At 71.7% G+C, this 27,411-nt stretch overlaps 3 protein-coding genes across 16 annotated transcripts; 2 read left to right on the top strand and 1 right to left on the bottom strand.

Moving 5' to 3' along the window:
- Positions 1 to 373: 373 nt before the first annotated feature.
- Positions 374 to 10,402, bottom strand: TTC31 (tetratricopeptide repeat domain 31). Of its 9 annotated transcripts, none has more exons than XR_011141160.1 (17): positions 10,286 to 10,402; positions 9,046 to 9,107; positions 8,703 to 8,808; positions 7,313 to 7,563; positions 6,371 to 6,454; positions 6,049 to 6,117; positions 5,603 to 5,776; positions 5,304 to 5,435; positions 4,330 to 4,426; positions 3,880 to 3,970; positions 3,553 to 3,694; positions 3,267 to 3,368; positions 3,098 to 3,182; positions 2,736 to 2,883; positions 2,451 to 2,613; positions 1,837 to 1,939; positions 374 to 1,624 (listed from the first exon to the last, which is right to left on the bottom strand). XR_011141160.1 is itself a non-coding variant. In XM_068943998.1 (17 exons), the coding sequence occupies exons 1-17, from the start codon at positions 10,377 to 10,379 to the stop codon at positions 1,526 to 1,528; spliced, it is 1,917 nt and encodes a 638-aa protein (XP_068800099.1). In that variant the 5' UTR covers positions 10,380 to 10,402; the 3' UTR covers positions 374 to 1,525. The 9 variants fall into 9 exon arrangements, 7 of the variants coding, with proteins under 7 accessions (XP_068800099.1, XP_068800100.1, XP_068800097.1 ...); XM_068943998.1 differs by having other exon boundaries at positions 2,451 to 2,525; positions 3,098 to 3,185; XM_068943999.1 differs by having other exon boundaries at positions 2,451 to 2,525.
- Positions 10,403 to 10,643: 241 nt separating this feature from the next.
- Positions 10,644 to 17,938, top strand: CCDC142 (coiled-coil domain containing 142). 5 transcript variants are annotated; one of them, XM_068943991.1, is made up of 11 exons: positions 10,644 to 11,456; positions 13,092 to 13,188; positions 13,741 to 15,189; positions 15,391 to 15,477; positions 15,549 to 15,713; positions 15,913 to 16,070; positions 16,198 to 16,332; positions 16,414 to 16,528; positions 16,641 to 16,818; positions 16,913 to 17,124; positions 17,571 to 17,936. In XM_068943991.1, the coding sequence occupies exons 1-11, from the start codon at positions 11,409 to 11,411 to the stop codon at positions 17,822 to 17,824; spliced, it is 2,898 nt and encodes a 965-aa protein (XP_068800092.1). In that variant the 5' UTR covers positions 10,644 to 11,408; the 3' UTR covers positions 17,825 to 17,936. The 5 variants fall into 5 exon arrangements, with proteins under 5 accessions (XP_068800092.1, XP_068800090.1, XP_068800094.1 ...); XM_068943989.1 differs by having other exon boundaries at positions 13,026 to 13,188; XM_068943993.1 differs by lacking the exon at positions 10,644 to 11,456 and adding an exon at positions 12,030 to 12,054 and having other exon boundaries at positions 13,026 to 13,188.
- A 316-nt stretch (positions 17,939 to 18,254) lies between these two features.
- On the top strand, positions 18,255 to 27,411 carry LOC138067278 (programmed cell death protein 4-like). 2 transcript variants are annotated; one of them, XM_068943987.1, is made up of 11 exons: positions 18,255 to 18,413; positions 20,015 to 20,297; positions 21,696 to 21,793; positions 21,913 to 22,026; positions 22,824 to 23,045; positions 24,191 to 24,288; positions 24,363 to 24,477; positions 25,513 to 25,620; positions 25,691 to 25,801; positions 27,045 to 27,184; positions 27,278 to 27,411. In XM_068943987.1, the coding sequence occupies exons 1-11, from the start codon at positions 18,342 to 18,344 to the stop codon at positions 27,327 to 27,329; spliced, it is 1,413 nt and encodes a 470-aa protein (XP_068800088.1). In that variant the 5' UTR covers positions 18,255 to 18,341; the 3' UTR covers positions 27,330 to 27,411. The 2 variants fall into 2 exon arrangements, with proteins under 2 accessions (XP_068800088.1, XP_068800087.1); XM_068943986.1 differs by having other exon boundaries at positions 18,264 to 18,413; positions 27,105 to 27,184.

Raw genomic sequence — 27,411 nt, 5'->3', positions numbered from 1 at the left:
GGGCAGAGCCCTCCAAATCCAGGACCCCCGGCTCTGAAACGTGCCGCTGGCAACGCGGGGCGAGGAAGGCCAGCTGTGCTCCTCATCCTGCCCCCAGGACTTGGACCGCGCGTCCTCAGGGCTGGGATTGCACCTGCACCCACCCTGCCCGGCTGGCACTGGCTGCAGAGCCCAGGCAGCCGCCGCCTGCCCAGGGCCGTGCGGGGGCCACAGCAGGGCTGGGAGGGGAGGGGAAGGCAGCCGGGAGCTGCAAAAGGGACAGCAGGGAGAGCTGGGGGAGCCGGGACCCAGCCAGGCTGGGTGACGGGCACTGTGAACGGGTGGCACAGCCTGGCACAGGCCTGAGAGCAGGCAGGGAAGGATATGCAACAAGCCCAGCACTGGATCTGTTTTATTAAGAAACGCAAAGCAGGTACAAATCCCTGAAAGAGCTGAAAGTAGTGGCCATCCCTGCAGCACAGTGCCCTTCCCCGCTGCATGGAGCCAGTTCTCCTGGGCCACCAGCTCATGGGGCCACGAGGAGCTCCAAGGTGAGCACAGACCCACCACCACATCCTGCTCCTATGAGACCCAGATACATGGTGATACCATAAAAACGCCCAGACAGGAGCAGAGGGGGCTGCATACAGAACCCCCCCCCCACTCCTGCAGGGGCTGTAAACCCCACACGGGACATGACCCCACAAGGCACAACCACTCGAGGCAGCACGAGGTAGAGTGTGCCCCAGCCACGGGGCTGGGGTGAAGCCCAGCTCCCAGAGGGCCAGGACAGGGGCAGGTCCTGCTACCTGCAGAGGCCCTGGCCGCAGCTCCCTGCACTGCACCCCCAGAGCTGCGGGCTTCACTTAGTGCCGGGCTACAAGAGAGCAGGGGCCCTGCTGCGGGCCACCCCCACGAGGCAGCCCCAGCTCTCCCTGCACCGGCCTCCCCCAGCCCCACTGAGCCTCAGCCCTCCCATGGCAGCGGGGAAGGCACCTCTGGAGCGCATGCCCCAGCTCCAACATCCCAACGCGGAGCCACAAGACACCGCTGCAAAGGCAGCCCCTGCCTGGTGCAGGATGCCCGAGCGCCACCGGCACCAGGCTCTCAGAGAGCGCTCAGCCGCCCACCCGGGGGGAGCTGAGCAGAAAGCCCCAGGCTCCCACAGAAATGAGATGCGAAGGTCTGAGTGCTGCTGTGCCCGCTTCTTTGCCAGTCCACAGCTCAGGGGCAAGTGTCGCAAGGGGCTGTTGTCTTCACCGCTGCAGCTTTGCCAGGCCGGGCGCTCCAAGCCAGCGGGCACTCCAGCTGGCTCCCTGGGGAGCAGAGACTCAGAGCTGCGCGTCCTCCCAAGACAGGACACAGCACAGAGCCGCACACTGGCCCACCATGGCAGTCTGTTGGGGCCAGCTGCCAAGGACACTTAGTGGCAGCACTAAGGCCCAGCTCCTCCATGCCATCCCAGCGGTGTAAGATGTACAGGGTGCAGCTCCGCTCCCCGTAAGCTCACGAGACGTCCTGGCTAGGAGGGCTTCCACGGAGGCACCTACTTCACGGCGAGTCTCTGGGCGCTGCTGGGGGGTGGCGTTGCGTGGGAAGGGTGTTTGAGTTGCAGCACCAGCTTGGTCCCTTCCATATCAGCACCCTGGGGAGGGGGAGCTGTCAGCACCAGTCCCCACCTCAGGCGTAAGCAGTCCTCAGGCAGAGGAAGGACAGGAGCAGGGCTGCAGTGCAGAGCCACGGACAGCCCCCACCTCGCTGCAGGCTCCTGCTTCTGGCGCATTCTGTCCTTCCTCCGCACCCAAGGGGCTGCAGGGTCCCCATGGCTTTGTCCTTGGCCCCAACACCAGAGCTCACCAGCATGGTCCTGTAGGCCGCTTCCGCTGATGCTTTCTGCGTGAAGTTGATAAAGGCACAGTGTTTCTCTGGGAGCATCCGGATAAAGCGGATCTGCCCAAACCTGTGGGGTAGAGAGGGTCTTAGCAACTAGCTTTGCCCCAGAGATGCCCCCGCACCTATATTTTGCTCTCGCTCTTTGGGGAAGGCAAAACACAGCACAGGAACGCAGCCAAGATGTGACGTGACAGACTGGGGACAGCTCCTGGAGGCAGTGAACCGCCACCAGGCAGTCTGGGGACTCACAAGCCAAGCGCGGGCAGGCCCGGCACACCAGGGAACGGGGACACAGCCAAGGGACAGTCATGGGGACAGAACAGATGTGGGGCTAGCAGGGCACCGTGGGTGCAGAGCCTCGGCTCAAAGGTGGTCATGCAGAAGGGATGCGGTGCTGACAGCGCATCGCAGATACAGGGTCTCGCCTCAATGACAGTTATGCAGGACAGGACAGACATGGGACCGGCAGGATGCCGCAGCTGCAGCGTCTTGGCACAGGGAGGGTTGCACGGGGCAGGGCAGACACAGGGCTGGCAGGGCACAGAGTTTCCAGGAATTCAGTGTGGGAAAATACTCACTGGCTAAAGGAGCTCTGCAGCACCTTCTCGGTGATCCTGGCGGTGACGTTCCCGACCCACAAAGGATAGCAGTCCCTGCCAATCACATCAGCATCACCAGTAGCTGCCTTCGTCCTGCGCACCAGCTTGAGGACTCCCCAGCATCACCAGCTCCATGCGCAAGCTACGGGATTCACCCGTTCCTGCCCACTGCAAGCAGCAGGCACCCTCCCCAGCCAAGCCCAGCACTGCAGTTCCCACCAGCCTGTTCTCCGTGCCTCCCACCCCAGCCGCCCTTACAGCTACCTGGCTGGATGCTTTGGAGGCAAGGTCTGCTTGCTGCTAGCTGGAACTGCTGCCCGGGCCAGCCCTTTCGAATGGCTCCTTGAGTTTGTGACAATCACAAACCCGTTCCTGTCTGTGTCACAGCAGCTTCCACTTGTCCACTCCCCTGCTGAAAGGGAAGCAAGGGCTTAACAGGCTCCGCGGGCCAGACAGGGCAGTGTCTTACAGACTGCAGGTTGGCCTTAGCCCCAAGGTCCCCCCTGCTCCCCACCAGCTCTGCAACACCCCCCAGATTGCCGGCCCAGGGTCCTCCAGCACCATCCCAGCTGCCAGCTCTAACAGGTCCAAAGCAAACCCTGTCCTCAGTGCCAAGGGTCCCTTACCAGACAGAGGCAGTGAAGGCTCCCCAGTTTCCAGCAGCGACTGTACCGGGACACCCTCAGGGCTGCTCACACTGCTAGAGCTGGTCTGCTGTGGAGGGGAGAGGAGATCAGGCCCTGCTGCACTGCCAGCAAGACATGAGAAGTGCTGCTGGGGCAGGCAGGGGCTCACCTGCAGCAGGGCCCGGCAGTCCTTCAGCTGGGCAGCCGCATCAGCGTAGGAGCCATCCAGGCGCAGCAGCTCCTCAAACGTACTCACAGCCTCGGCGTAGCGCTGGGGCCAATGAGAGGTGCTGAGCTCCTTCTTGTCTGCTGGGCATGCTTCCGCTTCGCTTCCACTGCTGGGGCCCGGACCTCAGCACCCATCCTAGGCCAGGCCTCCCTCCTCCACCCCTGCAAAGGGCTCTGCCTAGCCCCACTGACACCTCCGAGCCCCCGACCCCTCCCAGCCCTGGTACCTTCAGTCCCCTCAGGGCCTTGCCCTTGCGGAAGAAGCCTTTGGGCCATTTAGGCTGGAGACCAAGAGACACCTCTGCATCCCTGAGAGCCTCCTCATATTGCTGCAGTTTCTCATAGCAGTATGAGCGGTTCCCAAAGAGCCTGCGGAGAGAGAGAGGTCAGCCAGGCCTCCACGAGCTGCTACGCGCACAGCTAGCCAGAGCGCACCAGGGCCCTTTCCCTGCCCACCAGCAGCCAGCTGGGATCTGGAGGCCAGGCCACAGGGCCCTGGGCTGCAATCCCACAGCACCAGGGCCAGAAAACGCCTGGTTCCCCCGCCCAGTTACCGGTACTCCCTGGGATTCAGCTTCACAGCCTCCGTGAAGGCCTGCACTGCCTCCGTGTAGCGACCGTTCTGGGCAGCCTCGTTCCCACAGCCTGCAGAGAGAGCATCATCCCGCTGCGGACCCTCAAACCCTCCGGGCAGCCCAGCTGGGAGAGCAGAGCTGCGTCCCCAGCACACAGCAGGGGACAGGTACGTTTTCCAGGAGCAGCAGAGGAGAGCAGGGTGAAGGAGACAAAAGCTCTCTCCGAGTCATGTGGGAAAGGCACGTCAGGGACAGCCCAGAGCCACAAAGACCCCAAGAACTGCCATGCCAGCGAGTGACATGGGAATGCATGCCCAGAACAAACCCTCCTGAGGGCAAACCTACCCACAGAGCCTGGCAAAAACAGGGCAGAGCCCCCACATGCCCCCGCTTATGCTCTTGCTGCCCTGAGAGGCCTGAGGCACTGACCTGCTAGAATCAGGCTCTGCTCCACCACACTTGTGTCCAGGGGCACAGGCTCAGGCGCCTGTGGGGCAGCCAAGCACGGCGGCGAGGGCTCGGGCGCCTGTGGGGCAGCCAAGCACGGCGGCAAGGGTGAGGGCTCAGCAAGACACAGGGCCTGGCGTGCCCCCCAGCCCAGCCAAGGAGGCCTGGGTGCAGCAGCCAGTGCGAGACGCCCCGTGAGAGCCCTCGGGAGGGCAGGCAGGTGCCCGCTGCTCACTGCGGCTCCTCAGCCCCAAGACCTGCAGGCTGACCGGGCCAAGCAGCAGGCAGAGGCAAACGGGGAATCACTTGCACCGCTACCAGCCCCATCCAGCCTCCCCCAAAGAGCTGGGGCAGGAGGGCACCTACCCCCACAGCTCATCCCCCAGCTGTCAGTGGGGGAACAGGGCTCACTGCAGGACCCACAGCCCTACACCCACACACACCACTCAGCCTCGGTGGGAGAGGAGCCACCGCAGCTCCCGGCCTGTATACCGGGCACGCAAGGCAGGCCCAGAGCTGCCTGCCAAACCTCCTGTGGGCACGGCGTCCCCACCAGCACCCAGACAACCCAGATCACAGCACCCTTCTTAGCTGGGGGTATGACCCTGGTTATCCGCACACTCAGCCAGCCCCTCAGAAAGCCAGTGACTGGCACTTTCCAGGCCTGGGGGCTCCCTCTGCCCACACAATCCCCCAACCCATCAGGCCAGCCACGTGATAGGAAGAAAGAGACCAGGAGCCAGTCAGTGCTGAGGGCACTCGCACCTTCCTATGCTTCCCATACTGGGTCCCTGTAGCTGTAGTCAGTCAGTTCACGAGGCCCCAGCCTGCGAGCAGCCTAGGACACCCACCCCATAGCTTCAGGAAAGCCTGTGCCTTGGTCTCCAGGCTGGCGGGGCCCCTGGGCAGCAGGGAAGGTCCCCCTTGAGGAGAGGCCGCTGTGGGATCCAACTCACTTTCTCCTGGGGCTTCTTGCTTGGCTCTGCATCATCAGTTTTGGCCGGTTTCTCCTTCCCAGGTGCTGGCAGCTTCACACCTGCTTTCTGCCACGCTTTGGAGACAAAGGTGCAGCTCAAGTCCAGCTCGTCCTAGGAGAGAAAAGCAGTTCAGGGAAGTGTGCAAAGCTGCGTGCTTCTGGATGCAGGACAGGCGCTCAGGCCGGGAGCGCAGCCGACGCTGCGCAGTGCTCGTGGGCTGGCCACGCTGGCCCAGACCAACATGCAGCTCAGCCTAGCCCACCCCAGGAGTGCCTCACCTCCATCTCCTCCTCCGTGCTGGCCTCTGGGCCTCCTGCTCCCTCCTCTTCAGGGCAGGCTGCACTCTCCCCAAGGGACTGAGAGGGGCTGGACTCTGGACAGTCCTTCACCTTCTCAGCACTGCTGTTATCACTGTTACCAGCAGCTACAGCACTGTTCAGAGACGATGAACTCTGGAAACAGAGAGCAGGAAGTCAGACGGCAGCCGTGTGGGTACTGCTACGCAGGCAGCAGGGCTGTGCCAGCCCACATCTCTCCTTCTGGCCAGGACACCCTTTGCAGAGACAGCCTCCAGCAGCCCTCCAGAAGCCGTAACGTCTCATGTTCCGACATCTACAAGTTCCCTCAGAAGGCACCACGTGCCAGGTTGCAGCAGAGCCATGCTCCACACCCAAAGACAGGCAAGGCTGGCTGGCCCAAGAGGAGACTACACACGGTCACTCACCGGTTCAGCCTCCTGCTCGCTTTTGAGCTTTTGCAACAATTTTTCTTCTCTCTTCCGGTCTTTCTGCTTCTGGAAACCAGAGAGAAAGCTATGAGCTGGTGCCTGGCAAAGCAGCACAAAGCCAAGCCTGAGCCAAAGCCACAGCTTTTTACTCATCTGCTGCTTAGAGAGAGGAGTGTAAGTGAGCACCAGCTCTCTCCCATGAAATACGCTTCACCCCCCAGAGCTACCAGCAAGGTTTGGAAGAAGCAGGGGAAACTTGGCCAGCGGCATCCATGCTCCTGGGCAGGCCATGCAAAGCCTAGCAGCACAGCACACCCACCTTTTTCTTGAGTTTCCTTTTCTCAGCTTTCTTTTTCATTCGCTCTTCCTCTGCCACCAGCTCCTTCGCATTTTTCTCTGCTTCCTGGGAAGAGAAAGGTGCTGGTGACCCCGCAAGCCCGGGCCAAGTGTGAACTCCCAGCACCGTGCCACAACCAGCAGAGCCCTGGGATGCACAAACAGCAGGGCCTCAACTGCCTCTGTGTGTGGCACAGAGCTGCTGCAAGGCATGTGGCCTGGCTGACAGCAACACCAAGGGACTGGAGAGAGCTCACAGGAGAGCCACAGAGTCTAGAAGCCAGTTCGCGGGCAGGAGGCTGCAGCAGCTCAGCAGCTGCGTACTCACACAGAAGTGAAAACGCAGCTCGGCCACCACATGCCCAAGAGCCCCTGTGCAAAGGTGTAATCAGCCCAAGGTGGCTCTGTAGAAGCCAGCACTAGGGTTTGCAAGGAAGCAGCTCGCTCAGAAACGCTGTGCCTTATTCCAGTCAGGAGGCAAAGGAAGCACTCAACAAACCTGAGGCAGCTTCCCCACAGCATGCGTTGCCCCTGCTAGAGCTGGAGGTTGTGCGCTGGGTACGGGAAACACTCGCAAGAGTCCCTACACCAGATCGGGCAGTCAGAGCGCCCGAGGGAATCACCCCGCTGTGCAACACCTCCAATAGCTGCAGGACCCTGCTCCGCAGCAGCCAGAGCCCATGGGTCGAGCACGCCTCGGGTGGGAAGGCAGGGATGGCTCCCCCAGCATGAGGGAGCAGCAGAGCCTGTGCTCTGCACCACCAGCTCCTCACTCTCCAGGCCTTGCAAGAACGTGGAAGGACAAGAGGCACCAGGGGACATGACACTGCACGGGTGTGGAGGGAACATGCTGGGGCACAGGGCATCTATGGAAAAGAGATAAAGAACAGAGCACCTAGGAGAGTCTCTCTCTAATCTTAATTACCTCAGCTGTAACCTGCGGCTTCCAAGACAGGTTTTCAAAGTGCATTTTTGTGTCTAGGAAGCTCTGGGGTGAGTGAGCAGACACAGAATCCTTGCACAAAAAAGACTTCTTGAACCCGCAGAAGTTGTACTGAAGGTTGCTGTTCTCATTGGGAATGTCACAATTCTGGCTGTAGTCAGTCCACTCCTCCTCCTCCTCCTCCTCCTCGCTGGAGGGCTCCAGGTTGCTGGGGTTGCAGCGGAATTCCCAGCCTGTGCAGGGAGAACAGCCACGCTCAGGAGAGGGAGAAGAGAGGGGCACTGCCACACGTTGGACACGGACATGCCCCACTACACTCCTCCTGCAACCCCACGACGCTAGAAACAGCTGCCTCTATCCTGACACCTCCTCCCGCCCCATCACTGAAACAGCAAACTGCCTGCACGGGCGTGCAGAGGAGTCAGAGGTGCCACAGACGCTCTGAGCTTCACCTGCCATTGCGAGATGCGGGAACTGCCCAGACACAGTAAGAACAGGCAGCTCGTTACATCGCCAAGTTCAACAAAGGAGACAGACAAAACCAAGAACAGCGTACAAACAACAACCAACACCTGAAGACTGTACTAGAAAAACGGGATCAGGCTTGGAAGGGTCTGACAGTGCAGGGAGCAAGCAGAACCAAGCAGAGACCTGCTCAGACAAAACCGTAATACGCCCCCTGGGAGGTGGGCGCGTCTCCTCCTGCCAAGCTGAGCGGGGAAGTGAGAGCAGCTGCCCTGCTCATCTGTGCACTCGCTCACGCTCCACACTGGCCGGGCGAGCCTGCTGCTCGCAACAGGTGAGCTCCCCGCCGGAAACCACAGCTCTCCCCAAGCTTGTGCCCACGCGTTTCCCCAGCAGGGTCCTGGTTCTGGGGAAAACCTGGGCACTACCGTCACGCAGGCCAAACAACAGGGATGAGACACAGCAGGGTCACGAGCTGGAGCTTCTCTTCAGCCAAGCTCACTGTGTCCAACCGGGCACCCTGGGACCCGTGAGCAGCACAGAGCCTTGGCCCAGCTCACCGGGAGCACGCAGCAACCCGCAGCCTGCACACCTTCACACCAGAGCCGCCCTCCAGGGCCAGCAAACAGACACTTCTCAGCAGTGCAGGCCCAGTGTGAAAAACGCCCTGCCAGCCTTTCAAAAAGAGCAGCCCCCACGCGCTGGGTGGAAATGAGGAGGTGGGTGCCCCACCTCTGCCAGCTTCCCCTGCCCACAGTGCGTGGCACCATCCTGAGCCCCAGAAGGCGACGGCATAAGTCAGCAGAGGATTCGCTCCCCCACAAGGGCAGGAGAAACACCCGCTGCGCCCAAGGGCTGAGCCCCTGAGGCAGCTCCTGAACTCGGCCTCTGCCCCCAGCGCTGTCACCTGAGCATCTCTGGCCAGCGGCTGTTCGGGCTTCGCCCTGGTTGAACGCGTCCTGTGCCCCAAACACGTCCCCCATCACAGCGTGATGCATCATGTTCAAGGCAGTCTGCGGAGACCAGGAGGTGGAGCAGTTTCTCTATGCACCAGCCCCGCCGCCCCGGCTCGCGGAGCCTGAGCGGTCCTGCCGCGCTCCCCGCGGGCTCCCAGCCAGCTCCCGCCATTCCAGCAGCGCTCGCGCCAACGCCGGAGCCAGGCAGAGGCGACAGGAGGGAGCTTCCCCGCGGCCTCTCTCCCCAGCCGCCTCCGTCAGCCCGCGGGGACCCCGGGAGGCCCCGCCACCCACCTGCTGTCGCCTCCACGCAGGCTCCGGGGTGCCAGGCGCGGCGTGCAGAGGGCAGCAGGGCCCTGTGGGAGAGTGCGGCAGAGATTCAGTCAGCAGCCGGGCGTAAACGAAACCGAAACGCAGCGGCAGCGGGAGGTGACGGGGCAGGGCCGGGCCGGGCCGGCCATCACCGCCCCGCCGCCCACCCAGCCGCCGCCGCACAGGACACTGGCGCCACAAGGCCCCGCTCCTGTGGCCGCCGACACCCCCCGCGCTGCGCCGGGGCCCCCCCATCGGGCTTCTCTGCCCCAGCCCTGCCCCGGGGACCCCCCCACGCCAGCGTCCCACAGGGGCCCTGCCCTGACCCCCCTAACCCAGCCCTGTCCCGGGAACCCCCCCCACCAGCTCCCTCTACCCTGGGGACCCCCTACCAGCCCCCCTCACCCCGTCCCTGCCCCAGGAACCCCCACACCGCCCCCCCCACCTGAGGCACCCCTGCCCACACTGGCACCCCCACTGGCCCTCCTCCGGGGTGGGCACCCCCCCCACTGAAGCCCCCACACAGGCCCTGCCCTGACCCCCCCCCCCACCCAGGCCCTGCTCTGGGCTCCCATCTCCAGGCCCCCCCGCCCCGAGGACCCCCATCGGGCCCCTCTGCACCTGCCCGCCCGACCCGTCCCTCCCCCAGGGACCCCCTTACCGGGCCCCCCCGGCTGACCCTGCCCCAGGGACCCCCCCCCCACCGGCCCTCCCCCAGGGACCCCCTTACCGGGCCCCCCCGGCCGACCCTGCCCCAGGGACCCCCCCCCCGGCCCGTCCCTCCCCCAGGGACCCCCTTACCGGGCCCCCCCGGCTGACCCTGCCCCAGGGACCCCCCCCCCGGCCCATCCCTCCCCCAGGGACCCCCTTACCGGGCCCCCCCGGCTGACCCTGCCCCAGGGACCCCCTCCGGACCCCCCAACCACGGCCCTCCCCCCGGCCCCCCCGGCTGACCCTGCCCCAGGGACCCCCCCCCACCGGCCCTCACCGCACCAGCCCCCCTCGGCCTCCCCACCACGGCCCTGCCCCAGGGACCCCCCCCCGGCCGACCCTGCCCCAGGGACCCCCCCCACCGGCCCTCACCGCACCAGCCCCCCTCGGCCTCCCCACCACGGCCTTGCCCCGGGGACCCCCCCTCCGGCCCCCCCGCCCCGGGGACCCCCCTCCGGCGTCCCCACAGGGGCCCCGCGCCAGGGCCCCGCCCAGGCCCCTCCCCGCGTACTGCCGCTCCAGCCGCCCGCGCCCGGCACGCAGCCCCAGGGGCAGTCGCCGAGGGCGGCCCCGGCGGGACCCCGCGGCCCGCCCGCCCCCAGCATGGCCGCGGCCCGCCGCCGCCGGAAGCGCTGTCTGTGCGCTGGCCGGAAGCGCGGCGCGCCGCGGCGGCGGGAGGGCGAGGCCGCCTGGCCGCCATGTTAGTTGAGGGCAAGCCGGGCGCGACGGCGGCTCGCGAGGCCCAAGAGACGTTGGGGCGGGGGGGCGCGCAGCGCGGCCGGGGCCCGGGCCGCGTCCCCACATGCGGCGTCCTCGCCGGGCCGGCCCTAGGCACCGTCCCCTCGCGGGGCACGGCCCCACGTCCCCTGGCAGCATGCCTGCGCTGGGATGGGGACAGGGGAGGCGGCGGGGGGCCGCTGAGCCCCCCACACGCACGCACGAGCGGGGGCTTGTGCTGGTCCCAGGGCGCGAGGGTGCGGGACGGGTCTGTTCCGACTGACCAGGTCGGCGCGAGAGCCACCTTGGCAGGGGTTTTCCCGTTGTTGCGGGCGGAAAGGCGCTAGCTTTGCGACCCCTGGCCAGCTAACAGGCCGGCCGGGAGCTGCGCCCCTGGCTCAGCCCAGCGCCTCGGTGTTTAGACATCCCAAAAACACCCTCGGAAGTTCGAAAAGCGTGACATGCGCCGAACCGGCCTTAATGCACCCAACTCTTCGCAAAGGTTGGGGGCGACCAGAGTCAGGACGGGGAGTAACGGAGAGCGGGAAGGCATCAAAGATGATCCTCAAGCGGTGCCTTGCACGAGCGTGCCAGCGTAGCGAAATTACAGCTGAAATTACAGTAGGGCTCTGGCTGTTTCCCGTGGGCAGCGTTGCGGGGGCTGCTGGGGCTCTGCCCAGCGCGGGGCCCCCCGCCGCCCCTCGTGCCCGGCAAGCTGGCCGAGGGCACCGCGTTCCCGGACGGGGTCAGCAGCAGGAGGGAGGCGCGTTCAGGCGGGCGGGCGCCCGCCCCGCGGGGTCAGCGCGAACCCGCTCTCCTCGGCTGCCTGGATTAGCGCGCGGATGAGGTCTAAGCTCATTTCCCTCCGGCCCTGCCCGTGGGCGGCCGCCCGGCCCTGGCTCCGGGCATGATCCAGCATGGCGGAGGGCGGCCTTGAGAGGAGCTGCGGGAAGCCCTCCCTGGAGGTGAGGCTGGGGGGGCAGCGCCGTGCCCGGAGGGGTCCCCGCTCCCGGCAGAGGGTGGCGCGGCGGGACCCTGCAAGGGGCGGGGTGGGGGGGGTCCTTCTGCCGCCGCGGCTCCGAGGTCGAGGGTGAAGGTCTCAGCCGCTGAGTCAGGGGAGCTGCCCCCAGGCCCAGCCGAGCCGCCGGCCCCCTCTACCCGCGGCGGGCGGGGCTGCGGCTGCCCGTCCCGTTTCGCTGCCGAGGCCGCAGCTGGGCGAGGCGGCGGCGGCGGCGGCCGAGCCCCGAGGGCCGGGCCGGCAGGTGCCCGCGGGACCCCGCGCCCCTCGGTCGGGCCCGGGCGGCGGGCCGCGGCCTAGCGACGGCCCGGGGCCTCGGCCGCTGCCTGGCAACGGCGGGCCACGCCCCCGCGCCCGGATGGCCACGCCCCCTTGTCGGTCCGTCACACCGGGCCCCGCCCCTCTCCGCCGCGCGGGGGCGTGGCCCAGCTCGGGGTGGGGACCGCCCCCGCCAGCGCCGCGTGACCAGTGACGTATTCGCTTCGCGGGCGCCGGTTGGCGGCGGCGGGGCCACGTGGGGACGCGGCCGGGCGGCGCGGGGGCAGGTAGGGAGCGGGGCCCCGGCGGCGGCGGCGCGGGCGGGCGGGAGCTGGGACCCGCGCATCGCCGCAGTGGGGTCACGGGCCGGGGGGGCGGGGCTGGCGAGGAGCCCCGCCCACCGCGCCGCGCCGGTCTGCCGGCCCGCGCGGGCCGATGCCCCTCTCTGAGGTCGGCCCCGCCCCCATCACAGGCCCCGCCCCTTAGCCCCACCCCAGTCCGAAGGCCCATGACCCCCGGCGGTGCGGGGGCTGGGGAGGGGGGGGGGCAGCGGACAGGGAATGGGGGGCTGTGGGGGGTGCTGGGGGCACCGTGCAGGGAGTGGGGGGCTATAGGGGGCACTGGGCAGGGAGGGGGGGCTATAGGGGCCTTGGGGGGGGGCACTGGGCAGGGAGGGGGGGCTATAGGGGCCTCGGGGGGGTAGTGGGCAGGGAGGGGGGGCTATAGGGGCCTCGGGGGGAGGGCACTGGGCAGGGAGGGGGGGCTGGGGAGGCACCAGGCAGGGAGTGGGGGGCTATAGGAGGCTGGGGAGGCACTGGGCAGGGAAGGGGGGGCTATAGGGGCCTCGGGGGGGCACTGGGCAGGGAGGGGGGGCTGGGGAGGTGCTGGACAGGGAGGGGGGGGCTATAGGGGCCTCGGGGGGGGTAGTGGGCAGGGAGGGGGGCTATAGGGGCCTCGGGGGGGCACTGGGCAGGGAGGGGGGGCTGGGGAGGCACCAGGCACGTTGTGGGGGGCTATAGGAGGCTGGGGGGGGGCCTGGCTGGGGGGGGGCCGGGGGGTGGGCATGGCAGCAGTGAGCGGGGGCCTGCAGAGGGGGCTGGGGGGGGCGGCGGGGGCCTGGGGGCGGCACAGTGGGGAGACATCGGGGCTCCGCAGCGGCAGCGGCGTGGGGGGCCGCCGCGGCCCCGGGGGCAGAGCTGGGTCGCCGCCCCCGCGCCGCAGCCCCCCCCCCCTGACCCGCCCTGGCTCTTCCCTGCAGCTGGTGGAGGCGGGGGGCATCGGCCTGCACGCCGTCTTCCTCCTGCTCATGTCCCGCCTGCCGCAGGCCCCGGGCTCCGTCCTGCCGCCCCTGCGGGCCCCGCCGGGACCCCAGCGCGCGACGCTGAGCGACGGGGCGGCCCGCGGGCAGCCGCCCGACCCGGGTGAGAGGGGGCGCGCCTGGCGGGGGGGGCAGCGCGGTCGGGGGCGCGCTTGGCTGCCGCCGGGCGCGGGAAACACCCCGCGGCCCAAATCCTCTTGTTGCCCGGGGCCTGAGCCTTCTTACAGCCTCTTATCCCTTAATGGCATCGGCGCGTCCTGCCCGCTGCTCCCCTGGGGCAGCTCTGGGCCGCCTGATCCCTGGGGATTAGCGGCGGCCCCGGCAGCGCCGCGGACGGGCAGGGTGCTGGGGGCGGCAGGGCCGCGCTCTCCCCGCACCGAGCGCGCGCTGGCAGCTGGCAGCGGCAGCAGAGCCCCCCTGCTCCGCTCCGAGCGAGTGGCCTCGCCGGAGCGGCTGCACAGTCAGCGTTTCAAAGCAGATGCGAACGTTGTCAGCGCCCGGCGGAAGCTGGCTCGCGGGCTGGGGGCTCCCAGGCGCCGCGGCCGGGGTCCGCGGGAGCGCAGGGGCCAGAGCCTGGCCCGGGCGTCCCCCCCGGGCGGCCGCGGGCAGGGCCGCCTCCCGCGTCGCCGTCCCCATAGGTGCCGTCTCCCCGCAGGCAGCAGCTCGCTGGCCAACCTGGCGCGGTCGCTGCAGAAGGCGGAGGCCGTGCTGCGGAGCTGCGTGAGCCCCGGCCTGCGGCGCCTGCTGCTCCCGCGCCCCGGCGAGGCCGCGTACGCCGGCGACGACGACGACGACTCTCCGGAGGCGCTGGCCCGCCTGGCCCAGGTGGAGCAGAGCTTCCTGGGGCTGCGCCGGTGCTTCTGCGTCTGGGAGAACCCCCGCACCGAGACCTTCCAGGGCCACGTCCGGCCCCTGCCCGGCGACGCGGCGCACGTGGCCTTCTCCTACCACCCCGTCCGGCCCCGCGTGGCCGAGCGCTGCGCCACCCTGCACGCCCTGCTCCAGCACCGCCACCACCTCCGCCTCTCCCGCGAGTACTGCCGCCGCCTCAAAGGTGCCTCCGACTTCATCCGCCGGCTGCTGCTGCTGCTCGCGGAGCAGCCGGGACCGCAGGCGCCGGCCGGAGAGCCGGGGGCAGCCCGGGCGCTGCGGGGGCTCTGCGAGGAGCTGCGGACGCACGCCGGCCACTGGAGCGGGCTGCAGCGGCGGATGCGCGGCGACCCGTGGCTGCGCCCGCTGCTGCTGTGCAGGCCCGAGTCGGTGCTGCACATGAAGCAGGCGCTCTGGCTGCTGGCGCTGCACGCGGTGCGCCTGGTGGAGAGCTACGCGGAGGCGGCGCTGCGGGGCCTGGCGCGCGCCAGCCCCGCCTCGGCCCCCCCGGCCCTTCTCGCTGACCTCTTCCAAGGCCTGGAGATCTACAACCGCGTGGTGGGCGACCTGGCCCTGGAGCTGGGCCCCAGCCGCCTGCCCGGCGGCCCCGCCGCCTGGCGCGGGACGGCGGGGGCTGCCGGGGCCGGCTCCCAGGCCTTCCCCGCGGAGAGGGTGCTGGCCATACTGGCAGCCGAGCGGGGCCGGCTGGCCGCTGAGCGCCTCCACCGGCTCCTCCAGCGTCAGGACGGGGACAGGGAGCCGGAGCGCGTCCGCTGGGAAGACGCCGCGGTGCCTTGGCCTGCGGAGCGCCGCTCCGTCGAAGCGGACGTGGGATCCCCGGGGCGCCCCGGACGGGAGGAGCTGACCAGGCTCTCTGAAGAGCTGCAGGCGCTGTGCAGGGAGGACAAGGAGCTCATGCACCTCGTCCTGGGAGCGCTGGTGGCCTCCACCGACAGCCCCTGGCGCCGCCTGCTCGACCGGCCCAGGCAGGAGAAGGGGCCGGCGGCGGAGGGCCCCGAGGGCGCCTCGAGGCCTGGCTCTGCCGGCCGGAAGCCGGTGCGCTGGCTGGACGCGTCGCACGCGGAGGCGGCCCAGGCGCTGTACGCCCGGTACTCCGCGCTGTTCTGGGAGGCGGCCGGCGCCGCGCTGGCCCGTCGCCTGGAGGTGCCGCGGGCGCGCGGGCCAGGCTGGGCCGCGGCGCTGGCGCAGGACCTGGGCCAGGCCCTCGGGCAGGGTAGGTGCGGGGGGCGGCGCTGGTTCCCCGGCGCGGGGAGGGGGGCAGCCCGGCCAGGGACGTGGGTGGAGGGCGGCGGGGGGGGGAACTTGGGGGTCCTCCGGCGGCCGGCTCCGAGAGGCGGCTCCGGGGGCCGTCGGCCCCGAGCGGGCGCACGCCCGGTCCGGGCCGCGCTCGCCCTCAGCCCGCGTCCCCTCGCAGCCTGCCCGCCCCGGGAGTGCCAGGAGGAGCTGAGGCGGCTCGGCCTGCGCCTGCTCTGCGGGGGCGTCTTCCGGAGCTGGGACGGAGGTGAGCGGGCGGCGCGGGGCGGGCGGCGCGGGGGGGCCGCGACGCTCCTCACCCGCCTCCGCCTCCCGCAGCCTTCGCCCGGGCCCTGGGCTCGGGGCTCTCGGACAAGTGCTCGGCGGAGCCGGCGCGGGCAGGAGGGGCCGCGCGCAGCAGGACGGCCCGGCTCCTGCAGCGGCTCTACCCTGCCCTGGCCTTCGCCCTGCGGCGCCTCCAGCCTCCTCCCGCCAGGCGAGCCGGTGAGCGGCCCGTCCTGGCGCCCCGGGGGCCCGCCGCCCCCCCCGGGCGTGGGGGGGTCTGCGGCGCCCTGCCGGGCCGAGCTGCCGCCGCCCCCGGGCGCCCCGCCGGGTGCCGCGCTCCCCGCTCCGCCGGGCTCTGCCCCGGCCCCGCGGCGCAGCCCCGGCCGCCACGGCTCCGCTCTCCCCCCCCCCCGCCCAGGCGGCCCCCCCGGCTCGCCCGACCTGCGCCTGCAGCTGCTGGGCCGGTGCCTGGCCACGGCGCAGGCCGCCGGCTCCTGGCTCATGAGCAAAGCCTACCAGTACCTGGCGTCCTGGTCCCTCCGCCAGTTCCTGCTCGTCACCCAGGGAGATCTGCAGGCGAGTGCGGGGCCGGCCGGGGGGCGCGGAGCCCTTCCCTGGCCCCCATCCCTCTGCCCGCCCTGGGGCTGGGGCCCGGCTGCTGGGCAGGATCTGGCCTCACCTGTCTTCCCTCTCCTGCCTCCAGCTGCTGAAGGCGGAGACGGACGAGCTGACGGAGCTGGTGAACGCGGCCTTCCCGGAGGGGCTGCCCTCGAGCCCCCTCTCCCCCCAGGAGCAGCAGCTGTGCCAGCAGATCCGCTCAACGGCTGCCGGCATGCAGGTACGGCCGGACCAGGGCTCGGGTCAGCCCCTGGCGTCGCCAGCGGCGCTGCAGCGGGCCCGGCCGCGCTCTGCTCCCCAGCTCTTCTCGCAGGACGTGCTCAGGATGTTCTCCACCGACTGCAAGCGCGTGTCGGCCGAGATCTTTGACCAGACCATGCCGCTGGGCAAGCACTGGAGACTCGGCCTCCGCGCTGGTAGGTGACGGCGCCTGGGTGCCAGCCGGCGGCCCTCCCCGCTCCCGGCGGAGCGGCGGGCACAGCTCGACGGCCTTGCGCCTCGCGCGCTTCCGGGCCCGTCTCCTCGCAGACCTGCCCAGCTGCCCCAGCGAGTACGCCGCCGCCGCCGCCCAGACCGTGCTGGGCCAGGTCCTGCAGGGCATCCAGCTGCTGCCGCGGGACTCCCAGGTGCCCACCCTCACCCAGGTCATGACGGCCTTCGTGGAGGCCTGGATGGATCACATCCTCGCCCAGAAGATCAAATTCAGGTAGCGGGCAGGGCTGGGGCTGGGGGGCCCCGGCTGCGCGGGGAGCTGCGGCAGCGTGGGGCAGCCTGGGCTGAGCCCCCGCCGCCGTCCCCAGCCTCCAGGGTGCCTTACAGCTGAAGCAGGACTTCGAGCTGGTGCGGGAGCTGGTGCAGTCGGAGCACTACAGCCTGGCGCCGGAGATCCGGCAGTCCCTGCTCTCCCTGCGCGTCTTCCAGCAGATGGACAGCGCCATCCTCTGCCTGCTGCAGCAGCCCAGCGGCAAGGCCTTCCTGCCCTCCCACACCTGGCGGTCCCTGCGCCGCTGCTGTGAGTGCGCGGGCGGTCCTCGCCGCGGCGGCCCCCTCTGCCTGCTGCACGCAGGGCAGGAGCGGGTCCCCGGGGGGGGCGGCTGTCTCCGTCCTGCCGGCCTCTGCCTGGCTCGGGGGTGCCCTTGGGGTCGGCCCCGGGGTGCCGCGCAGGCCCGCGAGCGGTCCGGGAAGCCGCGCACGGAGCGGCCCGGGGGCTGCTGCGCCGGGGGGAGCGTCGGCTGGGCCTGCTCCGGGCGCTGCCGGCCCCCGAGCTGGAGGGGGGCCGAGGGCAGCAGCCCCTCGGGGCGGGCAGCGGGGCAGCGCAGCCCGGGCTGGCCGAGGCGGACTCCCCCCGGCTCCGGGGGGCGGGAGGACCCTCGGAGCACGCCGGAGGGAGCCGGGCTCCCCCGTCCCGGGGGCCACCCTGAGCCCCTCGCGCGACTCCCGTCTCTTCTCCCCGGCCAGGCTCCAACGACGGCGTCCGCACGCAGGAGCCGGGAGCGGGCGACCTGGACAGCCTGGAGAGCCTGGAGGCGGCGGGGGCGGCGGCGGCGGGGGCCGCCCCCAGCGCCCGGCGCCCCCCCGAGCGGCTGCAGCGCGGCGCCCCCGAGTCCTACCTGACGGGCAGCCAGCAGCAGTGGCTGTCGCTGCGCCTGCACGGCCCCCGGCGCTGGCGCGTGCCCGGGCTGCCCTGCGGCGCCCGCAGCCCCGAGCCCTGAGCCTGGCCCGGGCAGCAATAAAGCGGCCGGAGGGGCGCCGAGCCCCGGCTCCCTGCTTGCCTTGCCTGCCCCTTGGCCGGGGCCCCCCCCCGCGCGGGGAGAGCCCCTCGGCCGGGGGGGCCGACGCGAGCCCCGCCGGGACGGGGCGGCCCCGCTCCGGGCAGCCGGCGGCTGCGGCCCCGGGGGGCTCCGGCAGGGCTGGGCGCGGGGGGCGCGCCGGGGTCCCGCCAGCGCGGGGTTTTGGGGGGGGGGGTCGAGGCGGCCCCCGGCCCCGCTGCTGGGCTCTTCCCTCGGCCGAGCCGGATGGCGAGGCGGCGGGGCGCGGGGCGCGCCGGGGCCGGGGCCGGGGCCGGGGCCGGGGCCGGGGCCGGGGGGACTACGGCTCCCATGATGCCGCCGCCGCCCGCCCGGTCACTTCCTCCGCGCGGCGCGGCGCGGCGGGGCGGGGTCGGGTCGGGCCGAGCCGCGCGCCCCTTCCCGGTCCCGGTCCCGGTCCCGGTCCCGGTGCCGCCCGGCAATGTCCGCCTCCGCCGTCCCCGCCGCCAGCGCGGCCGAGCTGGGCGCCGCCGACCGCGCCCCCTTCTCCACGGCAAGTACCGGCCCCGGTACCGGGCCGCCCCCCGCTACCGGCACCGGTACCGGCCCCCGGCCGGGGTCTCCCCCCGGGACCGGAGGCCCGGACTGAGCGCCGCCTGCGGCCCCGAGCCCCGACGGGCGCCAGCCGCGGTGCCACGTGCGCGCGGGGGCGGCAGCGGCGGCCGGAGCCGGGGGGGTCCGGGAAGGGGCCCCTGCGCGGGTGCGGGTCCGGGGGGGGGGGATCCGTCGGGGGGACCCTGGGGGGGGTCCGCCGGGGGGTCCCTTGGAGGATCCGGGAGGTCCCTTGGGGGGGTCCAGGGGGCGGTCCGTGGGGGAGTCCGTGCGGTGGGTCCGTGGCACAGTGGGAATTCGTGGGGGGGGTCTATGAAGGGGCCCCTGCAAGGGTCAGGGTCCACGGGGTCCTTTGGAGGGTCCAGGATGGGTCCATGGGTGCATCCGTGGCGTCGTGAGGGGGGGTCCATGAAGGGGCGCCAGCAAGGGTCAGGGTCCACGGGGTCCTTTGGAGGGTCCGGGATGGGTCCATGGGTGTATCCGTGGCGTTGTGGGGGGGCTCCATGAAGGGGCCCCTGCAAGGGTCAGGGTCCACGGGGTCCTGTGCAGGGTCCAGGATGGGTCCATGGGTGCATCCGTGGCATCGTGGGGGGGGTCCATGAAGGGGCCCCAGCAAGGGTCAGGGTCCACGGGGTCCTTTGGAGGGTCCAGGATGGGTCCATGGGGTGCATCCGTGGTGTCATGGGGGGGCTCCATGAAGGGGTGCCAGCAAGGGTCAGGGTCCACGGGGTCCTGTGCAGGGTCCAGGATGGGTCCATGGGGTGCATCCGTGGTGTCATGGGGGGGCTCCATGAAGGGGTGCCAGCAAGGGTCAGGGTCCACGGGGTCCTGTGCAGGGTCCAGGATGGGTCCATGGGGTGCATCCGTGGCGTCGTGGGGGGGGTCCATGAAGGGGCCCCAGCAAGGGTCAGGGTCCACGGGGTCCTGTGCAGGGTCCAGGATGGGTCCATGGGTGCATCCGTGGCATCGTGGGGGAGGTCCATGAAGGGGTGCCAGCAAGGGTCAGGGTCCACGGGGTCCTTTGGAGGGTCCAGGATGGGTCCATGGGTGCATCCGTGGCGTCGTGGGGGGGCTCCATGAAGGGGCCCCTGCAAGGGTCAGGGTCCACGGGGTCCTGTGCAGGGTCCAGGATGGGTCCATGGGGTGCATCCGTGGCGTCGTGGGAGGGGTCCATGAAGGGGCCCCTGCAAGGGTCAGGGTCCACGGGGTCCTTTGGAGGGTCCAGGATGGGTCCATGGGGTGCATCCGTGGTGTCATGGGGGGGCTCCATGAAGGGGCCCCAGCAAGGGTCAGGGTCCACGGGGTCCTGTGCAGGGTCCAGGATGGGTCCATGGGTGCATCCGTGGCATCGTGGGGGGGGTCCATGAAGGGGCACCAGCAAGGGTCAGGGTCCACGGGGTCCTGTGCAGGGTCTGGGGGATCCAGGGGGTGCATCCGTGGCATCGTGGGAGTTTGTGGGGGGGGGGTCCATGAAGGGGCCCTTGCAAGGGTTGGGGGGGGGCGGAGGGGGCCCTGTGCTCCGGGGTGACAGTGCCGCGGCAGGGGCCGTGCCCGGGGGGCGCAGAGGAGGAGGAGGAGGAGGACGGGGACGAGGAGCTGCTGGGGGGCGGGGGGTCCCGCGCCTGGACCCCCCAGGAGAAGCTGCTGCACGAGGCGCGGCTGAAGGCCAAGGCCAAGCGGCGGCTGCGGCGCACGTCGTCCCGGGACTCGGCCCGCGAGTCGCTGTCCGAGGGCGCCGAGCCCGGCGCCGAGCCCGGCAGCCCCAAGGGCAAAGCCCACGACCGCAAGTCCCGCGCGGGCAAGGGCCGCGGGCTGCCCAAGAAAGGTGAGGGGCGGCGGGCTGCGCCGTGGGGCCGGGAGCCCCACACGGCCCCATCACTGACCAATGGGGCAGGGACCCCTCCCGCATCCCCGTGGGGGGGGCTGGGAGCCCTGCACCGCCCCATCGCTGCCCCGTGGGGCTGGGACCCCTCCTGCATCCCCGTGGGGGGGGCCGGGAGCCCCACACGGCCCCATCGCTGCTCCACGGGGCTGGGACCCCTTCTGCATCCCCTTGGAGGGGGGAGTGGGAGCCCCGCACGGCCCCATCGCTGCCCCGCGGGGCTGGGACCCCTTCTGCATCCCCTTGGAGGGGGGAGTGGGAGCCCCGCACGGCCCCATCGCTGCCCCGCAGGACTGGGACCCCTCCTGCATCCCCGTGGAGGGGGGGCCGGGAGCCCCGCACGGCCCCATCGCTGCCCCGCGGGGCTGGGACCCCTTCTGCATCCCTGTGAAGGGGGGCAGCCAGGAGCCCCGCACGGCCCCATTGCCACCCCGTGGGGCTGGGACCCCTCCTGTGTCCCGCCGTGGGGACCAGGCTGCCCACTGGCAGTCGCGGTCTGGGGGTCCAGGAGGGAGGGTCCGTGGGGAGGGTCCCTTGGACGGTCTAGGGGAGGGGGCCCATCAGGGGGACCCTTGGAGGGTCCGGGGGGGGTCCAGGAGGGAGGGTCCATGGGGAGGGTCCCTTGGACGGTCTAGGGGAGGGGGTCCATCGGGGGGACCCTTGGAGGGTCCGGGGGGGGGTCCAGGAGGGAGGGTCCGTGGGGAGGGTCCCTTGGACGGTCTAGGGGAGGGGGTCCATCGGGGGGACCCTTGGAGGGTCCGGGGGGGGGGAGGGTCCCTTGGATGGTCTAGGGGAGGGGGTCCATCGGGGGGACCCTTGGAGGGTCTGGGGGGGGTCCCTTGGACGGTCTAGGGAAGGGGTCCATCGGGGGGACCCTTGGAGGGTCTGGGGGAGGGTCCCTTGGACGGTCTAGGGGAGGGGGTCCATCGGGGGGACCCTTGGAGGGTCTGGGGGGGGGTCCCTTGGACGGTCTAGGGGAGGGGGTCCATCGGGGGGACCCTTGGAGGGTCCGGGGGGGGGGAGGGTCCCTTGGATGGTCTAGGGGAGGGGGTCCATCGGGGGGACCCTTGGAGGGTCCGGGGGGGGGGTCCCTTGGACGGTCTAGGGAAGGGGGTCCATCGGGGGGACCCTTGGAGGATCCGGGGGGGGGAGGGTCCCTTGGATGGTCTAGGGGAGGGGGTCCATCGGGGGGACCCTTGGAGGGTCCGGGGGGGGGTCCAGGAGGGAGGGTCCGTGGGGAGGGTCCCTTGGACGGTCTAGGGGAGGGGGTCCATCGGGGGGACCCTTGGAGGGTCTGGGGGGTCAGGGCCCCCCGCGCTCACCCCCAGCGTGCCGGTGCAGGCGGCGCGGGGGGCAAGGGCGTGTGGGGCGCCCCCGGCGTGGTGTACGGCTACCAGGAGCCCGACGCCCGCGACCCCAACTACGACGAGGCGGCGCAGGTAGGGCCCCCCCGCCCCGTCGCGCGCAGCCCCCCGGGCCGGGGCCGGCCGGCGGGTCGCCTGGCCGCGGCGCGGGCGCCCGGCTCGACCCCGCGGGCTGCCGCGTCCCGTCCCCGCAGGGGGACACGGTCTACGCCACCGTGGTGCCCGAGCTGGAGGAGGGCGAGCTGGAGAAGAACGTGCAGCCCATGGTGCTGGAGTACTTCGAGCACGGGGACACCAGCGAGGTCATGGTGAGCCGGGGGGCCGCGGGGACGGGGACCCTCATGGAGGGGGCAGGGGAGCCTCAGGGAGCCTTAGGGACAGGGACCCTGGGGAAGGGGGCAGGGGCCTTCTGGGGATGGGACGAGGACCCTGGGGGTGGTGGTCCCTCGGGGAGGGGATGAGGACCCTCGGGGACAGGGACGGGGACCCTGGGGATGAGGACCCTCGAGGATGGGGTCCATCGGGGATGGGGACCCTGGGGGATGGGGTCCATCGGGGACAAGAACCCTCAGGGACTTGGACCCTGAGGCACATGGACCCTTGGGGACAGAGTTCCTTGGGGATGAGGACCCTCGAGGATGGGGTCCCTTGGGGAGGGGATGAGGACCCTCGGGGATGGGGATCCTGGGGGATAGGGTCCCTGGGGAAGGGGATGGGGACCCTTGGGGACAGAGTGCCTTGGGGATGAGGACCCTCGAGGATGGGGTCCCTCGGGGATGGGGACGGGAAAGAGGACACTCAGGGACAGGGACCCTGGGGGATGAGGACCCTTGGGGACAAGGACCCTGGGGGATGAGGACCCTTGGGGAGAGAGTGCCTTGGGGACGAGGACCCTAGGGGACAGGGACCCTGGGGGATGGGGACCCTTGGGGATGAGGACCCTCGAGAATGGGGTTGTCTCGGGGATGGGGACGGGGATGAGGACACTCAGGGACAGGGACCCTGGGGGATGGGGTCCCTCAGGGAGGGGACGAGGACTCTCGGGAAGGGGGCCGGGGGCAGGCAGCGGGCGCCGCGCCGGGCGGGTAACGCGTCGCGGGCGCAGGAGCTGCTGCGGGGGCTGAACCTGGGCAGCCGGAAGCACGCGGTGCCCTCGCTGGCGGTGGCCCTGGCGCTGGAGGGCAAGGCCAGCCACCGGGAGCTGACGTCCCGCCTGCTCTCCGACCTGGTGGGCCACGTGGTGACGCCCGAGGACATCGCCTGGGCCTTCGACAAGATGCTGCGGGACCTGCCCGACCTCATCCTCGACACCCCCGAGGCCCCGCAGGTGCGGGCAGGCGGGGGGCGCGGGGACGCGGCCGTGCCGGGAGGGGACAGGCTGGGGGGACGTCGCTGTGCTGGGAGGGGACACGCGGTGGGGGGACATCATGGCCAGGATGGGACGGGACATCCTGGGGGGGATATGGCCGTGCTGGGAGGGGACACGCTGGGGAGACATGGTTGTGGCACAAGGGGACACGCTGGGGGGAAATGGCCATGCTGGGAGGGGACACGCTGAGGGGACGTGGCCGTGCCAGGAGGGGACACGCTGGGGGAACATGGCTGTGCCAGGAGGGGACACCCTGGGGGGAAATGGCCATGCCGGGAGGGGACATGCTGAGGGGACATGGCCGTGCCAGGAGAGGACACACTGGGGGGACGTGGCCATGCCGGGAGGGGACATGCTGAGGGGACGTGGCTGTGCCAGGAGAGGACACACTGGGGGGACGTGGGCATGCCGGGAGGGGACACGCTGGGGGAACATGGCTGTGCCGGGGGGGACACGCTGGGGGGGAAATGGCCATGCTGGGAGGGGACGTGCTGGGGGGACATGGTTGTGCCAGGAGGGGACATCCTGGGGGAGATGTGGCCGTGCCAGGAGGGGACACGCTGGGGGGACGTGGCCGTGCCGGGAGGGGACATGCTGGGGGAGATGTGGCCGTGCCAGGAGGGGACACACTGGGGGGACGTGGCCATGCCGGGAGGGGACATCCTGGGGGAGACGTGGCCATGCTGGGAGGGGACATGCTGGGGGGACGTGGTCGTGCCAGGAGGGGACATCCTGGGGGACACATGGCCATGCTGGGAGGGGACATGCTGGGGGGACGTGGCTGTGCCGGGAGGGGACACGCTGGGGGAACATGGTTGTGCCAGGAGGGGAACATCCTGGGGGGAAATGGCCATGCCAGGAGGGGACACGCTGGGGGGACGTAGTCGTGCCAGGAGGGGACATCCTGGGGGGACGTGGTTGTGCCAGGAGGGGAACATCCTGGGGGGAAATGGCCATGCCGGGAGGGGACACGCTGGGGGGACGTGGCCGTGCCGGGAGGGGACGTGACCATGCAGGGGGAACGCCTGGAGGAGGGGACGGTGCGGGGTGCAGGAGGGACGCGGGGACGCGCAGGGCCGAGTGCTGACCCCGTCTCTGCCCAGATGCTGGGACAGTTCATCGCCCGGGCGGTGGCCGACCACGCGCTGCCCCTCGACTTCCTGGAGCGCTACAAGGGCCGGGTGGACTGCGAGCACGCCAGGTGAGCGCGGCCGCCCCGGGCCTCCCCGGGCCGCGCCGCCCGCCGGCGCGCCGCCCTCACCCGGCTCCCCGCAGGGCCGCCCTGGACCGCGCCGCCGTGCTGCTCCGCATCAAGCGCGACGTCAACCGGCTCGACAACGTGTGGGGCGTGGGGGGCGGCCAGCGCCCCGTCAAGCACCTCGTCAAGGAGGTCGGTGGCTGTTCGCGCCCCGCGCCCCCGGAGGCGTCCCCCAGGCGGGTCCCCACGGCCCGGCCCTGTGCCCCTCCCTGCGCCCCGTCCCCCCGAGGTGCCCCGGGCGTCCCCACGCCGTGTCCCCCTGCACGTGTCCCCGCTGCAGCCCTGCAGTGTCCCCCCAGACCATCCCCGTGCCTGCCCTGTCCCTCCGCCGGTGTCCCCAGCTGTCCCTGCGCCACCGCCGGCGGACCTCCCCGCTGCGCCCCCTGCGCTGTCCCCGCGCGGGCCCCACAGCGTTCCTGCCGCGCCATCCTGCTCCACGCCTGCCAGCGTCCCCGTGCCATGTCCCAACGTCGCGTCCCCATGCCACACGCCCCACGTTGCTCGTCTGCTGTGTGCCACGCCATCCTGCGCTGCATCCTGCTGTCCCAGCGCCATGTACCCACGCTGTCCCCCCGGCGCTCCCACCGTGCCGTGCCGCGCCGCGTCCCCATGCCAACCCCCCGGTGCTCCCACCGTGCCATCCCGCGCTGCGCGTGCCCGCCGTGCCCTGTGCCATGTCCCCACGCTGTCCCCATGGTGCTCCTGCCGTCCCGTGCTGCACATGCCCGCCGTGCCCGGCGCCGTGTCCCCGCACTGTCCCCGTGGTGCTCCTGCCGTCCCGTGCTGCGCGTGCCCGCCGTGCCCTGTGCCATGTCCCCACGCTGTCCCCATGGTGCTCCTGCCGTCCCGCGCTGCGCGTGCCCGCCGTGCCCTGTGCCATGTCCCCACGCTGTCCCCATGGTGCTCCTGCCGTCCCGCGCTGCGCGTGCCCGCTGTGCCCTGTGCCATGTCCCCACGCTGTCCCCATGGTGCTCCTGCCGTCCCGTGCTGCACATGCCTGCCGTGCCGGGCGCCGTGTCCCCGCACTGTCCCCGTGGTGCTCCCGCTGTGCCATCCCGCGCTGCGCGTGCCCGCCGTGCCCTGTGCCATGTCCCCACGCTGTCCCCATGGTGCTCCTGCCGTCCCGCGCTGCGCGTGCCCGCCGTGCCCGGCGCCGTGTCCCCGCAGATGAACCTGCTGCTCCGCGAGTACCTGCTGTCCGGGGAGGTGGCGGAGGCCGAGCACTGCCTGCGGGAGCTGGAGGTGCCGCACTTCCACCACGAGCTGGTGTACGAGGTGAGGGGGCCGGGGGGGCCGGGGGGGCCGGGGGGCCCTCCCCGCGGCTCGCTGACGCCCCCGGCCGCAGGCTCTGCTCATGGTGCTGGAGGGCTCCGGCGAGGCGCCCGTCACCATGATGGTGGCGCTGCTGAAGGTGCTCTGGGAGACGGGGCTGGTGACGCTGGACCAGATGAACCGGGTGAGCGGGGCGCGGGGGGGGCCGAGCCCCTCGGCGCGGGGGCCTGGGGGAGCGTGGGGGGCCATGGGGGGGCGTGGGGCTGAGCCTTGTGGTGCTGGGGCCGTGGGGCACACCGGGGCCGTGGGGCTGCACCCCAGGGCGTGGGGGGCTGTGGGGGGCGTGGGGCTGAGCCCCTCCCAGCACGGGGGCCGTGGGGCCGAGCCCCCCGGCACAGGGGCCATGGGGCACACTGGGGCCATGGGGCTGCACCCCAGGGTGTGGGGGGCTGTGGGACCAAGCCCCCCGGCGCGGGGGCCATGGGGCACACCGGGGCTGTGGGGCTGCACCCCAGGGCGTGGGGGGCTGTGGGGGGCGTGGGGCTGAGCCCCTCCCAGCACGGGGGCCGTGGGGCCGAGCCCCCCGGCACAGGGGCCATGGGGCACACCGGGGCTGTGGGGCGGCACCCCTGGGTGTGGGGGGCTGTGGGGCTGAGCCCCCCAGCATGGGCACCATGGGGCTGAGCCCCCCGGCGCAGGGGCTGTGGGGCGCACGGGGGCTGTAGGGCTGCAGCCCTGGGTGTGGGGGGCTGTGGGGCTGAGCCCCCCCAGTGTGGGGACCATGGGGCTGAGCCCCCCAGTGCAGCGGCCATGGGGCACACCGGGGCTGTGGGGCGGCACCCCTGGGTGTGGGGGGCTGTGGGGCCGAGCCCCCCGGCATGGGGGCTGTGGGCCACACGGGGGCTGTGGGGCTGCACCCCAGGGCGTGGGGGGCCGTGGGGGGCATGGGGCTGAGCCCCCCAGCACAGCAGCCATGGGGCACACCGGGGCCGTGGTGCTGCACCCCAGGGCGTGGGGGGCCGCGGGGCCGAGCCCCCCGGCACGGGGGCCATGGGGCACACGGGGGCTGTGGGGCGGCACCCCTGGGTGTGGGGGGCTATGGGGCCGAGCCCCCCGGCACGGGGGCCGTGGGGCACACCGGGGCTGTGGGGCTGCACCCCAGGGCGTGGGGGGCCGCGGGGCCGAACCCCCTGGCACGGGGGCCGTGGGGCACACCAGGGTGTGGGGCTGCACCCCAGGGCGTGGGGGGCCCTGGGGGGCGTGGGGCTGAGCCCCCCAGCGCAGCAGCCATGGGGCACACCGGGGCCGTGGGGCTGCACCCCAGGGCGTGGGGGGCCGCGGGGCCGAGCCCCGCGGTGCCGGGGCCGTGGGGCTGGAGGCCGAGCGCCGCGGCGGGGGCCAACGCCGGCGCGGCCGCCCCCCGGCAGGGCTTCGAGCGGGTGTACGCGGAGCTGGGCGACCTCAGCCTGGACGTGCCGCGGGCGCAGGGCGGGCTGGAGCGCCTGGTGGAGCGCTGCTTCGAGGCCGGCGTCATCACCCGGGCGCTGCGGGACGCCTGCCCCACCAGGTACCCCCGCGGCCCCCGCCCCGGCCCCCCGCCCTTCCTCCCCCCCATCCTCCTCCTCCTCCTCCTCCTCCTCCTCCTCGTGCTGCTCCGCAGGGGCCGGAAGCGCTTCGTGAGCGAGGGCGACGGCGGCCGGATCAAGGAGTGACGGCGGGGACCCCGGCGCGGGCACCCCAGCGGGCGCCCCCCGGGCAGGGGGCCGCCGCCGCAATAAAGAGGCTCCCCGAGGA

The sequence above is a fragment of the Struthio camelus genome, chromosome 4 (genome assembly GCF_040807025.1).
Source record: "Struthio camelus isolate bStrCam1 chromosome 4, bStrCam1.hap1, whole genome shotgun sequence".
Taxonomy (NCBI): domain Eukaryota; kingdom Metazoa; phylum Chordata; class Aves; order Struthioniformes; family Struthionidae; genus Struthio; species Struthio camelus.
This window is presented reverse-complemented; position numbering and strand designations above follow the sequence as displayed.

Bases quoted from the DNA above. Each gene is read 5' to 3' on its own strand.
- TTC31 (XM_068943994.1), bottom strand. From the start codon at position 9,318: ATGGGGGGGCCCCGGCGCAGCGCGGGGGGTGTCGGCGGCCACAGGAGC. The intron at 6,455-7,312 runs GTAATTAAGATT...TTCTCTTCCCAG, and splicing joins AGCCGCAGGTTACAGCTGAG to GAAGCAGAGAAAAATGCGAA. The intron at 1,940-2,450 runs GTGAGTATTTTC...TCTACCCCACAG, and splicing joins CTGCAGAGCTCCTTTAGCCA to GTTTGGGCAGATCCGCTTTA.
- CCDC142 (XM_068943988.1), top strand. From the start codon at position 12,831: ATGGCAGCAGTGAGCGGGGGCCTGCAGAGGGGGCTGGGGGGGGCGGCG. The intron at 16,071-16,197 runs GCGAGTGCGGGG...TCCTGCCTCCAG, and splicing joins TCACCCAGGGAGATCTGCAG to CTGCTGAAGGCGGAGACGGA. The intron at 16,333-16,413 runs GTACGGCCGGAC...TCTGCTCCCCAG, and splicing joins CAACGGCTGCCGGCATGCAG to CTCTTCTCGCAGGACGTGCT.
- LOC138067278 (XM_068943987.1), top strand. From the start codon at position 18,342: ATGTCCGCCTCCGCCGTCCCCGCCGCCAGCGCGGCCGAGCTGGGCGCC. The intron at 24,478-25,512 runs GTCGGTGGCTGT...GTGTCCCCGCAG, and splicing joins TCAAGCACCTCGTCAAGGAG to ATGAACCTGCTGCTCCGCGA. The intron at 25,621-25,690 runs GTGAGGGGGCCG...CCCCGGCCGCAG, and splicing joins ACCACGAGCTGGTGTACGAG to GCTCTGCTCATGGTGCTGGA.